The sequence below is a fragment of the Lithobates pipiens genome, unplaced genomic scaffold (assembly GCF_037356315.1).
Source record: "Lithobates pipiens isolate NorthernLeopardFrog02 unplaced genomic scaffold, aLitPip1_a1.2 Scaffold_23, whole genome shotgun sequence".
NCBI lineage: Eukaryota > Metazoa > Chordata > Amphibia > Anura > Ranidae > Lithobates > Lithobates pipiens.
The window spans coordinates 46,745,797-46,760,485 of record NW_027507785.1 but is presented as its reverse complement, the minus strand read 5'-3'; the positions used below and the strand labels follow the sequence as shown (position 1 = coordinate 46,760,485).

Below are 14,689 nucleotides of genomic sequence, written 5' to 3'. Positions count from 1 at the left end.
GCGTTCTTGATAAAAGTGTTTCACGATTCTTTCTATGCAAAGAATTCTCTCTGCTCTTCTGAAGCCACAGCTGTCAAAAGAAAAGAAGAAAAAAAAAAAAGGGCAATCTGCCATGAATCACAACATTCTTTAGTAGTGGAACTTAAGTATAAACATTGTAACAATTTGTCAATGGAATAGACTTTGTGTGTAAATGAGGAAAGTTTAACCACTTAAAGCGGAGGTCCACCCTAAAGTGGACCTCCGCTCATCGGAACCCTCCCCCCCTCCGGCGCCACAATTGGCACCTTTCAGGGGGGAGAGGGGTGCAGATACCTGTACAGTACAGGTATTCTGCACCCACTTCCGGGATAGCTCTCTGCGGAAAGGGGCGTAGATTACGCCCCTTTCCGCAAGTGCCCGCCCCTTTCCGCAAGTGCCCCGCTGCCTGCTGGGAAACACACAGATCCCAGAGGCAGCGGGGACTATCCTTATTGCGCAGCGTGATTCGCGCATGCGCAGTAGGGAACCGGGAAATGAAGCCGAAAGGCTCCACTTCCTGATTCCCATACCCAAGATGGCGGCGGCAGCACCCGACAAGACGATCTAGAGATCGGCTTCGGGTGCCGACATCGCGGGCGCGCTGGACAGGTAAGTGTCACTATTTTAAAAGTCAGCAGCTGCAGTATTTGTAGCTGCTGGCTTTAAAAAAAAAAAAAACGCGGAGTCCCGGCGGACTCCCGCTTTAAAGAGGAAGTAAACCCTGATGGGTTGTTTCTCTGCAAAGGTAAAGCATAATGGGCTACTATGCATCGCATAGTAGCCCATTATGTGACACTAATGCTGCGTATACATGATCAGACTGTCCGGCAGACTTAGCACTGCGGACAAACCGCCAAACTTTGAAGCAGAGGTCCGTCGGACTTTCTGAATGAGCGGGAGTCCGCCATACTCTTGAAAATGAACGGACTTGCCCACACACGGAGGAAAGTCTGTTCATTTTGAACGCGGCTCCAGGTAGCTGGGACTAGCACAGGAAGTTAATGTCGCCGCCTTTGGAGGCGAGATTGGCACATCGCTGGCCCAGTCACCTGGTATGGACTTAACGGGGAAGCCCTACACTGAAAAAACAGAGTGGGGGTCCCCCCCAAGGTTCATATAAGACCCTTATCCGAGCACGCAGCCCGGCCAGTCAGCAAAGGGGTGGGGACAAGCGAGGGCACACTGTGCCTTTTCTAGCTCGGGTCATGCTGTTAAATGCGGCTCCCGTGCATCACGCAACTCCGGGCAGTCACAGAGCCGGAGTTCGCTGCCCGCCGGAAGGAAGAGGGGGTGAAGAATGGATGCTCGCTACTAGCGAGGAAGACGGGAACATCGCAGGCTTCTCCTGCAGGTAATGCCGCGTACACACGATCAAACTATCCGGCGGATTTGGTCCGGCGGACCAGAGTCCGCCAGACAATCCGCCCGTGTGTGAGCTCCGGCGGACTTTTTTTCCCCCAAAAGTCCAGCGGATTTAGAAAGTAATTTGACTGCGAGTCCGGCGGACAATCCAGTCATCTGTGTGCTAGTCCGCCGGACTTTTGAAATGAACGGACTTTCCCGCACATGGAGAAAAGTCCATTCATTTTGAATGCAGCTCCGGGTAGCCGGGACTAGCGCAGAAAGTCAATGTTGCCGCCTTGGGTGGCGAGACTGATACGTCGCTGACCCCGTCACCTGGTATGGACTTAAAGGGGAAGCCCTACGCCGAAAAAAACGGTGTGGGGGTCTCCCCCAAGGTCCGAGCACGCAGCCTGGCCAGTCAAGAAAGGTGGTGGGGTGACGAGTGAGTGCCCCCCCTCCTGAGCCATACCAGGCCACGTGCCCTCAACATGGGGGGGGTGCTTTGGGGAAGGGGGGTCGCGTGGCCCCCCCACCCCAAAGCGCCTTGGCTTTCGGGGGGTGATGCTGATTATTGTCTAATTAAATACATTTAAGTGCAAGTACTGGAGGCACTCTTCTTCTTTGGAGGCCAGAGCGCCTCTAATGTTCTATGATTATTATTGGTAATCTATTAATTTAGCTAATACATGATATGAATCCAAATTTCTACAACATGATTCATTGACGTTATCTTCTTCATTGGGTGTGATCACTGAAGTGGTCACTTTATATATTACTGTTATAATTGTATAAATGAAGGAGCGGCGCGTGACGGATATTATTTTGGTATCCTGGTGGGTTAGCTTTATGAATTGAGCCCACAATGTATTCATCAATGAACCATGCCAGCTTAGCGTAACCAATCCGTTCTCCTAGACCTGATGGCACCACTGCATTATCTATGATGATTGGCTAAGTTTTAACTCCACCCATGGTATGGCCTCCTCCGGTGTACATAGAAGCCACAATGACATTGTTGTGTTTCAGGATTTCAGGGAACGCGGCATCCGATAAAAACATCAAGGACGGAGTGTGTGCGCAGATTGAGAAGAACTTTGCTAAAGCCAAATGGAAGGTAACAATTGTATTCATTCTATGTGAAATCTATTGATTGGTCGAAGGTACAGATCACACATTACCAATGTACAGTGGAAGACGCATTGTAGACCTCTAGAGATGGGGTCCTCAACCTTAGTGAGTCCGGGACCCAGGAAATTCTTCCAAAACCTTCCATGCCCCAACAGGAAAAAATACAAATAAAAAAGTTTATACTCATACAATAAAAGTATGGGAATCCACGAGAATGTTCACTGAATCGTTGGTGTCAGAGGGATCAGGGCCCCAGGGGAGAATAGCACCCAAATCATGGGTATCAGTAGGGTCATGGCCTCCAGAGGAGTAAAGCCCCCAAATCATTGGTGTCAGTGGGAGTATAGCCCCCAAATCATTGGTGTCAGTGGGAGAATAGCCCCCAAATCCTTGGTGTCAGTGGGAGTATAGCCCCCCAACCCAAATCATTGGTGTCAGTGGGAGTATAGCCGCCAACCCAAATCATTGGTGTCAGTGGGAGTATACCTGCCAACCCAAATCATTGGTGTCAGTGGGAGAATAGCCCCCAAATCATTGGTGTCAGTTGGAATATAGCCCCCAAATCATTGGTGCCAGTGGGAGAATATCCCCCAAATCATGGGTGTCGGTGGGAGTATAGCCCCCAAATCATTGGTGTCGGTGGGAGTATAGCCCCCAAATCATTGGTGTCAGTGGGAGTATAGCCCCCAAATCATTGGTGCCAGTGGGAGAATAGCCCCCAAATCATTGGTGTCAGTTGGAATATAGCCCCCAAATCATTGGTGTCAGTTGGAATATAGCCCCCAAATCATTGGTGTCAGTGGCCCCCGGGGGGGGGGGGGTAGCTCCCAAATCGTTGGTGTCAGTGGGAGTATAGCCCCCAAATCATTGGTGTCAGTGGGAGTATAGCCCCCAAATCATTGGTGCCAGTGGGAGTATAGCCCCCAAATCATTGGTGTCAGTGGCCCCCGGGGGGGGGGAATAGCTCCCAAATCATTGGTGTCGGTGGGAGTATAGCCCCCAAATCATTGGTGTCAGTGGCCCCCGGGGGGGGGGGGGGTAGCTCCCAAATCGTTGGTGTCAGTGGGAGTATAGCCCCCAAATCATTGGTGTCAGTGGGAGTATAGCCCCCAAATCATTGGTGCCAGTGGGAGAATAGCCCCCAAATCATTGGTGTCAGTTGGAATATAGCCCACAAATCATTGGTGTCAGTGGCCCCCGGGGGGGGTAGCTCCAAAATCATTGGTGTCAGTGGGAGTATAGCCCCCAAATCATTGGTGTCAGTTGGAGTATAGCCCCCAAATCATTGGTGTCAGTGGGAGAATAGCCCCCAAATCATTGGTGTCAGTGGCCCCCGGGGGGGGGGCAGCTCCAAAATCATTGGTGTCAGTGGGAGTATAGCCCCCAAATCATTGGTGTCAGTTGGAGTATAGCCCCCAAATCATTGGTGTCAGTGGGAGAATAGCCCCCAAATCATTGGTGTCAGTGGAGTGTAGCCCCCAACCCAAATCATTGGTGTCAGTGGGAGAATAGCCCCCAAATCATTGGTGTCAGTTGGAATATAGCCCCCAAATTATTGGTGCCAGTGGGAGAATATCCCCCAAATCATGGGTGTCGGTGGGAGTATAGCCCTCAAATCATTGGTGTCAGTGGGAGTATAGCCCCCAAATCATTGGTGCCAGTGGGAGAATAGCCCCCAAATCATTGGTGTCAGTTGGAATATAGCCCCCAAATCATTGGTGTCAGTGGCCCCCGGGGGGGGGGTAGCTCCCAAATCGTTGGTGTCAGTGGGAGTATAGCCCCCAAATCATTGGTGTCAGTGGGAGTATAGCCCCCAAATCATTGGTGTCAGTGGGAGTATAGCCCCCCAAATCATTGGTGTCAGTGGCCCCCGTGGGGGGGGGGATAGCTCCCAAATCATTGGTGTCGGTGGGAGTATAGCCCCCCAAATCATTGGTGTCAGTGGGAGTATAGCCCCCAAATCATTGGTGCCAGTGGGAGAATAGCCCCCAAATCATTGGTGTCAGTTGGAATAAAGCCCCCAAATCATTGGTGTCAGTGGCCCCCGGGGGGGGGGGGGGGTAGCTCCCAAATCATTGGTGTCGGTGGGAGTATAGCCCCCAAATCATTGGTGTCAGTGGGAGTATAGCCCCCAAATCATTGGTGTCAGTGGCCCCCGGGGGGGGGATAGCTCCCAAATCATTGGTGTCGGTGGGAGTATAGCCCCCAAATCATTGGTGTCAGTGGGAGTATAGCCCCCAAGTCATTGGTGCCAGTGGGAGAATAGCCCCCAAATCATTGGTGTCAGTTGGAATAAAGCCCCCAAATCATTGGTGTCAGTGGCCCCCGGGGGGATAGCTCCCAAATCATTGGTGTCGGTGGGAGTATAGCCCCCAAATCATTGGTGTCAGTGGGAGTATAGCCCCCAAATCATTGGTGCCAGTGGGAGAATAGCCCCCAAATCATTGGTGTCAGTTGGAATAAAGCCCCCAAATCATTGGTGTCAGTGGCCCCCGGGGGGGTAGCTCCCAAATCATTGGTGTCAGTGGGAGTATAGCCCCCAAATCATTGGTGTCAGTGGGAGTATAGCCCCCAAATCATTGGTGTCAGTGGGAGTATAGCCCCCAAATCATTGGTGTCAGTGGGAGAATAGCCCCCAAATCATTGGTGTCAGTAGCCCCCGGGGGGGGGGGGATGGCTCCCAAATCATTGGTGTCAGTGGGAGTATAGCCACCAAATCATTGGTGTCAGTGGGAGTATAGCCCCCAAATCATTGGTGTCGGTTGGAATATAGCCCCCAAATCATTGGTGTCAGTGGCCCCCCGGGGGAGGGATAGCTCCCAAATCATTGGTGTCAGTGGGAGTATAGCCCCAAATCATTGGTGTCAGTGGCCCCCCAGGGGGGGAATAGCTCCCAAATCATTGATACCAGATGGATTGTGGTCCTGGGTAGAATAACCACCAAATCATTGGTGTCAGTGAAATTGTGGCCCCCATGGAAGAATAGTGCCCCAATCATTGGAGTCATGGGGACCTTGGTCTCCCCCCAGGGAGAATAGCCCCCAAATCATTGTTGTCAGTGGGATTGTGCCCCTAGGGGAGAATATCCTCTCAACTGATACTATTAAGGTGGCAGCTGCAGAATCCAATACCTTGTGGAAATTCCTGAAGCCTATGCAACAAACCACTTAGGAGCAAGAAGCACCCTAAGGTGGCCGTACATGGGATGTTGGGGGAGGCGAAGGGTATGGCCATTGGAGCTAAGCCAGAACTACCATGTTTCAAGTCATTCGAATTACTGGAATCTTGGACTATAGGAGAGCAGACCCCTCAAATTATTGGTGTCAGTGGGATCTTGGCCCCCAGGGTGGAAAAGCCCCAAATCATTGGTATCAGTAGGGTCGTGGCCCTCAAGGAAGAATAGACCTAAAAATCATTGGTATCAGTGGGATTGTGGAGAATAACCCCCAAGTCATTGGTGTCTGTGGGATTTTTTAGCTCCGACAGGGGAATAGTGTCCAAATAATTGGAAACACTGGGATCTTGGCCCTCAGGGGAGAATACTCCCCGAATGAATGAATGAATGAATGAAATACTTATATAGCGCACAATGCGAACTGAATCGCCTCTAGGCTGTGCATTGTTGGTTGCTAGGATGCAGGCAGCTTGGGGTTGTTACAGTATGGCCCAGCCACCAGCTTCCTAGCAACCAGTGATGTTATGTGTTCTTGGTTGCTAGGATACAGGCAGCTTGGGGGGTGTTACAGTGTGGTCCATCTGCCAGCATCCTAGCAACCAGCTTAGTAACACTGCCCTGGGCAATGTTATGAAGCTGCAGTGAGGACAGTGTGTCTAGTATGGACACTCTTGCCTTTGTGCTTCCCCTGGCAGGTGCCACCTGAGGCGGTTGCCTCACTTTTCCTCATTGACCGCACACCCCTTTGCCTATCCCTTATACATATGTTACCAATCCTGCAGTGCTCCACATCATCGGGACCCAACAATCCCCTCAGGTCCAGTGCCACCCTAATCAAATATTTTTAGGGCCCATTCACACTAGGTGTAGTAGTAGTAGCAGTAGTAGACTGCGCTGGGTGGCTATTCCAATGCAGTCACACCGCAGTCCTAACGTATGATGAGGCTTAATGCCTTGTCTCCTACTGGTTCACACCAACGCATTGTGAAAAAAGCACAGCATGCAATACTTTTTTTTAACACAATGGGAGGCAGTGGCGGCCCGTCCATACGGGGCATAGGGGCGCCGCCCCCTAATCCATGCGCCTGGCCCCTAATCTACATGCAGGGCACTGGACGCATGGATTTCAATGTTTTTTTTTTTTTTTTTTAAGCAAATGATTAGGGCCTGAGGCTCTAATTTGCTCAGGGCGCAGAACACTCTGCCCTGAGCCCACCCAGTTGTGTGACAATAGCAAATTAATATTAGCTATTGTCTTCCTGATTCTCCTCCCGGGCGGTTTAGAAAGCAGTCCTGACAACCGATTGGGCAGGGAATCTTAGGACTCGAGTCTCAGGACCCACTTTGCTGTTTGGCCAGGAGGAGGAGCAACGGCCCCGGAGCCGTGAAGTAAGGTAGCCTCTGATTGTCGGGGGGGAGGGGGGATCGCCGCCTTCCCGTCCGCCTCCCCGTCCGCCTCCCTCGCAGTGGTGAGAGGCAATCTGCTGCCTTGCACCTTGTGGCAGCCAATAGAACTTAATGAAATGTTACTGTGTAACATTTTAATAAAGTTCATTAAAAAATAATATAAAAAGTAAACAGTGTGATGAGCTGCGATTGGTGCATTGGCACTGCTGTCATCCCACCGCGCCCACCAACTGCTGCGTCATAAAGCAGCGGCTGGTGTGAATGTCCCCTTTAATATTCCTGATGACAGGTCCACTTTAAGTCCCATAAGAGATACAAAGTTATTTTCAGAGATCTCCAGACAGTGGAAATTTCCAGCAAAAGGCGCACATTCTCCGGGTCTCTCGCGGCGTTGAAGTCCCGCAGCTGTCGACAGAAGCAGCTGCCGCCATCCGGACCCTCAAATCCCTCCAATGTAATGAGGAATTATCTCTAATCCAGCCTCGCGCAGCACGCCGTGCAGCCGGGACGCCAACGGTTAACCGGATACCTACGCATCCTTGCGTCCGAGCCCGCTGGCGCTAGTTCCAGCGTGATTTATGTACAGCGAGAAAAGGTGAGGCCCCCCGTAATCGGTTTAGCAATAAATACACGCATACATTAACATCAGCCGCATGCGATTAGCGGAGGTGCGCTGCAATCGTGTCACCTCGCCGCACGAACCCCGCGTATTCGCGGCCCGATTAGCATTTTCGTGTCGACATTGTCGCTGTTTTATTGGGATTTAATACCATTATTCTCCCGCGTTGGGGGTTCATGTTTTTCACATGAGAAGAAAGTCAAGTTCTGCTTATCGTCTTTGTAATATTTAAGAGATTCAGAGCGGCGGTTTGATGCATATTTCACGAGCCCTCGCCGCAGACGTTCGGATGAGAGATTCAAATCCAGCAAAGTGTTTAAAGGAAAAAAACCAAAAAAAAACGGAAGACTTTTGTACTGGATATGATTATATGTGATCAGCGTCATCTCAGGAATCTCGTTAATGTTTTATAAGCCGCCTTTGTCTGCGCAATTTATAACTATGAGTACGCGGGGTGGGGGTGGGGGGCGGCTATCAGAAATCTCTGCACGTATACATGAATTAATACAATATATAGAATTATGGCTACTACAGTGCCGGGACAAGATTATCCAGTGCCCAGGGCAAAGAGGCCAAATTGCACACCCCCACCCTTCATTATGTGTGAGCTTATGAGGAGGAGGGCGAGAGAGAGAGAGAGCACAGCCCGCACCTCCTCCCGGCTCTCTACTCCTCTCCGTGCCGCTTCCAGCGCTGGGCTGACAGAAGTAGTGATGTCACTACTCCTGTCAGCTTTATAGTAGAAGAAACTTGTGGTGCCCCCATCCCTACAATACACGCTGTGCCCGGGGCAGCCGCCCCTTAGACCCACCCCTTGTCCCAGCCCTGGGTTACTATAACCCGCAAGAACAGCATTTCCTTACTTTCCCCTCCTCCGATGCAGTTGCGGGGCACCTGAAGAGCCGCCTCATTCAGTTGAATAGATCATGTTCAGCGGGCGCAACGCCTGCCGAAAGCATCATGGAATATAATTCCTGAGACAATTCCTGGCATCGTGTCCCAGGCATGTATACACTAGACATTCCAAATTTTTTTAATGAATTTCGACAAATTCCTTCATTCTTAAATATCCAAATTAACAAAAACCCGTTTAACTAATTTGAATATTCTAAAATTTGTAAATTCGTACTTGGAAATTCATACATTCGCACATTCGTAAATTCGTACATTCGTAAATTTGTAAATTCGTAAATTTGAAATAATAATTAACTAATAATAACTTACCTAATATTAACTAGACATGTGCAATTTGTTTTGTTCTGAATTAGTTTTTTAACTAATTTCGACAAATTCATTAATTTGGAAATATCCAAATTAACGAAAACCCATTTAACAAATTTTTCAGAATATTCATAAATTCGAATATTCAGAAATGTGTAAATTCATACATTCGTAAATTCGTACATTTGTAAATTTGTACATTCGTAAATTCATAAATTTGTACATTTGTAAATTTGTACATTCGTAAATTCATAAATTCGGAAATCTGAAATAATAATTAACTAATAATAACTATTACGAACTAGACATGTGCAATTTGTTTTGTTCCAAATTTAGTTTTTTAACAAATTTCGACAAATTTGTTTATTCGGAAATATACGAATTAACGAAAACCCATTTAACAAATTTTTCCGAATTCGTAAATTTGAATATTCGAAAATTTGTAAATTCGCACATTCGTAAATTTGTAAATTTGGAAATCTAAAAAAATAATTGACTAATAATAACTTAACTATTACTAACTATTAAATTATAGGTATTGTAATTTCCTTTCAAATTTGGCTGTTAGTGAAAGTAACAAATACAAATTTATCCGAAGTTACGATCTATCCAAAATAACGAATTCCATATCCAAACGAATGGAACGTAATTAATTAATAATAATAAATAACAATAAAAACTTTTTATCATTATTATTTATTAATTTTTTTCCGTTCCATTTGTTTAGATGCGCCATTCGTTATTTCGGATAATTCGTAACTTCGGATGAATTCGTATTCGTCAAGTTCACTAACAGCCAAATTTCGAAAGGAAATTACAATACCCATAATTTAATAGTTACTATTTCAGCTTTTCAAATTTTTGGATTTTTGAATTTTGAATTTCCAAATTTCTGAATTTTCGAATTTCCGAATGTACGAATTTACGAATATACAAATTTTTAAATTATGAATGTATGAATTTACGAATGTGCGAATGTACAAATCTACAAATTTTACTAATTGCGATCATAACGAATGACCCGAAAAAAATAAATAAAAATAAACGAATAAAACGAAAACAAACACATTTTTTGGCGGCGCACATGTCTAGTGTACACCCCCGGCATGGTCCAGCAAATCTACATGTACATGCATTCTTGGTGAATTGGGCAAAAGCTACAGTTCTAGGATTTTTTTTTATTTTCTGAATGAATGCTCTTTTATTATGAGCTGTACTAAAATAGAACATTACGGCCACTAGATGGAGCGAAGGCACTTAAAGCGGGAGTCCGCCGGGAGTCCGCCGTTTTTTTTTTTTTTGTTTTTTTTTTAAAAGCCAGCAGCTACAAATACTGCAGCTGCTGACTTTTAAAATAATGACACTTACCCGCCCAGCGCGCCCGCGATGTCGGCACCCGAAGTCGATCTCTCGATCGTCTCTCAGGTGCTGCCGCCGCCATCTTGGGTATGAGAATCAGGAAGTGGAGCCTTTCGGCTTCATTTCCCGGTTCCCTACTGCGCATGCGCGAGTCGCGCTGCGCAATAAGGATGGTCCCCGCTGTCTCTGGGATCCGTGTGTTTCCCAGCAGGAAGCGGGGGACTTTCGGAAAGGGGCGTAGATTCTGCGGAAAGGGGCGTATCTTCTGCAGAATCTACACCGGAAGTGGGTGCAGATACCTGTACTGTACAGGTACCTGCACCCCCCTCCCCCCTGAAAGGTGCCAATTGTGGCGCCGGAGGGGGGGGAGGATTCCAATGAGCGGAAGGTCCACTTTAGGGTGGACCTCCGCTTTAAGAAATACATAGGTCTTTGTAACAAGAGATACAATGTAACAATTTCAGAGAATGCCAGAGGGAATGATCAAATAAATGTGACCAATGGTACATGATTACATAGTATCTCTTGTTATGAATATTCTTCCACTTATGGCCACTAGATGGAGCTGAGGAACATAGGAAATACATATGTTTGTAACAAGAGATACAATATTACATTTTTAGAGAATACTAGAGAGAGTTAGCAAATAAATGTAACCATTGTTACATGATTACATTGTATCTCTTGTTATGAACGTTCTTCCACTAAGGGCATTAGTAGAATACGGCATTATGGCCACTAGATGGAGCTGAGGAGCATAGAAAATACATGTCTGCAAAAAGAGATACAATATATTCATGTACCAATGGCTACACTTATTTTCTAATTCCCTCCGGTGTTTTTATAGATATTTACATTGTTACATTGTATCTCTTGTTACCAAGACTTACTTTATGTATTTCCTGTGCTCCGTGGCTCCATCTAATGGCCATAATGTTCTTTTTTTTTTGTTTTTTACTGATGCTCATAATGGAAGAACATTTGTTCAGGAGAGAAAATATCCTAAAGAACATTTGTTTTTTTCCCAATCCACAGAGAATGCATGATTATGCAGATTCCTTGGACCAATTGCTATGCAAAAAAAATCAGTCCCTTGGTTGCAGTGCTGGGACAAGGTCCTTTTGCACCCAAGGTTAAAGTGCACCCCACCCCCCCCCCCCCCATAGGTCCTGCCCCTTTTGTACCACCCTCCAACTGAAGCAGCCAAGATGGCCATCTCTTCTGCCTACCCCTTGGCCTGGCCCAGCTTAGTTGCCATGAGCAACAACAAGGATTGGCTTAAGATGCATTCTGAATTTCTGGGCACACTGTGTATAATGCTCTTTTATTTTGGGCAGTAGTAAAATACCACATTATGACCATTAGAAGGAGCCGAGGAGCTTAGGAGATATATAGGCTTTGTAAAAAGAGATACGATGTAACAGTATTAGAGAATGCTAGAGGGAATTAAAAATAAATGTAAATGCTTAAAGTGTATTTCTTGTTATGAATGCTGTTCCGCTAAGGGCGGTAGTAAAAAAACAGCATTATGGCCATTAGATGGAGCTGAGGAGCATAGGAAATAGATATCTATGTAACAAGAGATGCAATGTAATCATATACTAATATTTACATGTATTTGATAATTCCCTCCAGTGTTCTCTAGAACTGTTACATTGTATCACTTGTTACCAAGACCTACTGTATGTATTGCCTGGGCACATCTCCTCCATCTTGTGGCAATAATGCAGTATTTTACTACTGCCCATAGGGGAGGAGCATTCCTTCAGAAGAGAACAAAAGCCTAAAGAACCCAAGGTGAAAAGGCCAAAGAGCACCCCCCTATCGCTGCTGCCCTTTTGGTGCCCCCCTCTAACTGAAGCAGTCAAGATGGCCATCTCATCTACCTACCCCCTTGTCCGGCCCAGTTTGGTAACATGGCCATGACTAAGTGGGGGGGGGGGGGCGAATGGGCACCTGCCCAGGGTGCTGTGTTGAAGGGGGGCACTGCCAAGTTGGCCATTCATCCCGCTTCTTACTGACAGGAGTGACTGCAGTGTCACTCCTGACAGAAGGAGCAGTGGCTGATAGCTGCTGCTGGAGGGAGGATTCTTTTTTCTCCTCCCTCCAGCCTGCATGGGGTTGAAATTAGTCAGCGCTGAGACAGAACTGTCCTCAATCTCAGTGTTGTGCTGCTGAGGGAGGAGGGTGGACTGTGTCCTTCTTCCTCTTTCCTTTGTCATGTGACTTGTTGAAGGAGATGCTGTGAGTACCAATCTCCCAGTACAGGGGGGGAAGGGAGGGGGCAACAACTGAGGAGCATAGGGACACCTGATGTAAAGAGGGACTCTCTTAGGGACACCTGATGTTAAGGTGAACTCTACTGGAGACACCTGATCTAAAGGGGGACGCTACTGGGGACACCCAATCTAAAGGAGAACGCTACTGTGGACACCTGATGTAAAGGGGGACTCTCTTAGGGACACCTGATGTAAAGGGAAACTCTACTGGGGACACCTGATGTAAAGGGGAACTTTACTAGAGACACCTGATGTAACGGAAGACTCTACTGGGGACACCCAATGTAAAAGGGGACTCTACTGGGGACTGCACCTGGCGGGGGGGAGGCACAATTTGCCACCTTTGTCCTAGGCACTGGATGACCTGCTTCATGTTTCCTCCTTTCTCTTTACAGAAAGCAGTGCGGGTGACCACCATGATGAAGCGCCTGAGGGCCCCGGAACAGACCGAGTCCAAGACCCCATCTCCATCCATGGACAGCGAGCGGACGCCAGGCCTGACTACCCCCGCACCATCACCCGCCAGCACCCCAGCCGAAGAAACGCCATCCCCGATCAGCCCCTCTCCTGACGGCACCGGATGAGGACCGTCCAAACTGCCAACACCCTACTCACCGCAGAGCATACCATCATTAACCCTTCCTCTCCCTCCACCGCGACGGGCTTCTCTGCCATCGTGTCATTAACATTTTCCTCCGCCAGACGGGTTGGCAGCAGATGGAGGAGCAGAGATGCCGCTGCCGCCCCGCTAGAGAGAATTGCAGCGCTGACCTCCCATCGCATCGCCCCATTAACCCTTCCACTGCTGTGGCCAAGCATTACTCTTTAACCCTTTAGTTGCTAGAGATCTACTGCACTGTTAGAAGAATTCCCCCCCCCCCTCATTTCCCTGATAGATGCTGGGCTAAATGTACAGACACCCATCATATCCATCGTACACATCATCATAACTTCATTCCACTTTTCAGCACCCCCGGCACCCCCTCCGCTAAAGTGGACCTGTCACCACCAGCTAACGCTTTTCTGTGCTTCTAAAGCTACCTAAATATTTCCTGCAGAAATTTTCTAAAGAGAGTTTTGGATAGTCTTCTCTCTGGCTGCCCCCCACATCCCCCCAGTAATACCATCTTTTCTAAGATTAATAAATAGAGGTCCCCCTCATTAGTGAGAGCACAGGTCCGCTTTACGGCTGGGAGGAATCTCTTGTATATACATGGGCAGGCTTCTTTCCTCTTCTTGAACCCTGTATTTACCCCTGCCTGGGGCAGATGATTCAGGCTGGTTGCCCCCTTTTCTTTCCTTTTTTTGTGGGGGCACATAATGTACAGACCTTAACCCCGTGTTTTGTATGCTTTTCTTTCAATAAACGTGCTGCTTCTCCCAATGGGTGTGGTTTGGTCAGACAGGTGATTGGGGGATGAAAGGTGGGGACTTGACCAGGATCTGATTGGGAGGTGGCTGCTTTTCCAGGATCAGTTTGGGAGGTGGGGCTTGACCGGGATTAGTTTGGGAGGTGGGAGCTTGTTCTGGGATCAGTTTGGTTGGTGCGGGCTTATTCCGGGATCAGTTTGTGAGATGGCGGCTTGTCTGAGATCAGTTTGGGAGGTGGGGGCTTGTTCCAGGATCAGTTTGGGAGGTGGGGGCTTGTTCCAGGATCAGTTTGGGAGGTGGGGGCTTGTTCCAGGATCAGTTTGGGAGGTGGGGGCTTGTTCCGGGATCAGTTTGGGAGGTGGGGGCTTGTCGGGGATTAGTTTAGGAGGTGGGGGCTTGTCCAGGATAAGTTTGGTTGGTGGGGGATTGTTCCGGAATCAGTTTGTGAAGTGGGGGCTTGTCCGGAACAGTTTGGGAGGTGGGGGCTTGTCCGGGATTACTTTGGGAGGTGGGGGCTTGTCCGGGATTACTTTGGGAGGTGGGGGCTTGATCGGGATTAGTTTGGGAGGTGGGGGCTTCTTCTAGGATCAGTTTGGGATGTGGGGGCTTGTCCGGATTAGTTTGGAAGGTGAGGGCTTGTTCTGATATCAGTTTGTGAGGTGAGGGCTTGTTCTGATATCAGTTTGTGAGTTTGGGAGGTGGGGGCTTGTTCCAGGATCAGTGTGGGAGGTGGGGGCTTGTTCCAGGATCGGTTTGGGAGGTGGG

The 14,689-nt window shown here is 48.1% G+C and overlaps 1 protein-coding gene across 1 annotated transcript in view; it reads left to right on the top strand.

Moving 5' to 3' along the window:
• CAMKV (CaM kinase like vesicle associated) overlaps window positions 1-13,937 on the top strand; it is a 166,707-nt gene extending 152,770 nt beyond the window's left edge. The window contains exons 10-11 of the mRNA XM_077451537.1: window positions 2,392-2,479; window positions 12,949-13,937. Of these exons, the coding sequence (XP_077307663.1) occupies window positions 2,392-2,479; window positions 12,949-13,137 (277 nt within the window). The 3' untranslated portion in view covers window positions 13,138-13,937. The remainder of the gene's footprint in view (window positions 1-2,391; window positions 2,480-12,948) is intronic.
• The last annotated feature ends 752 nt before the right edge of the window (window positions 13,938-14,689 follow it).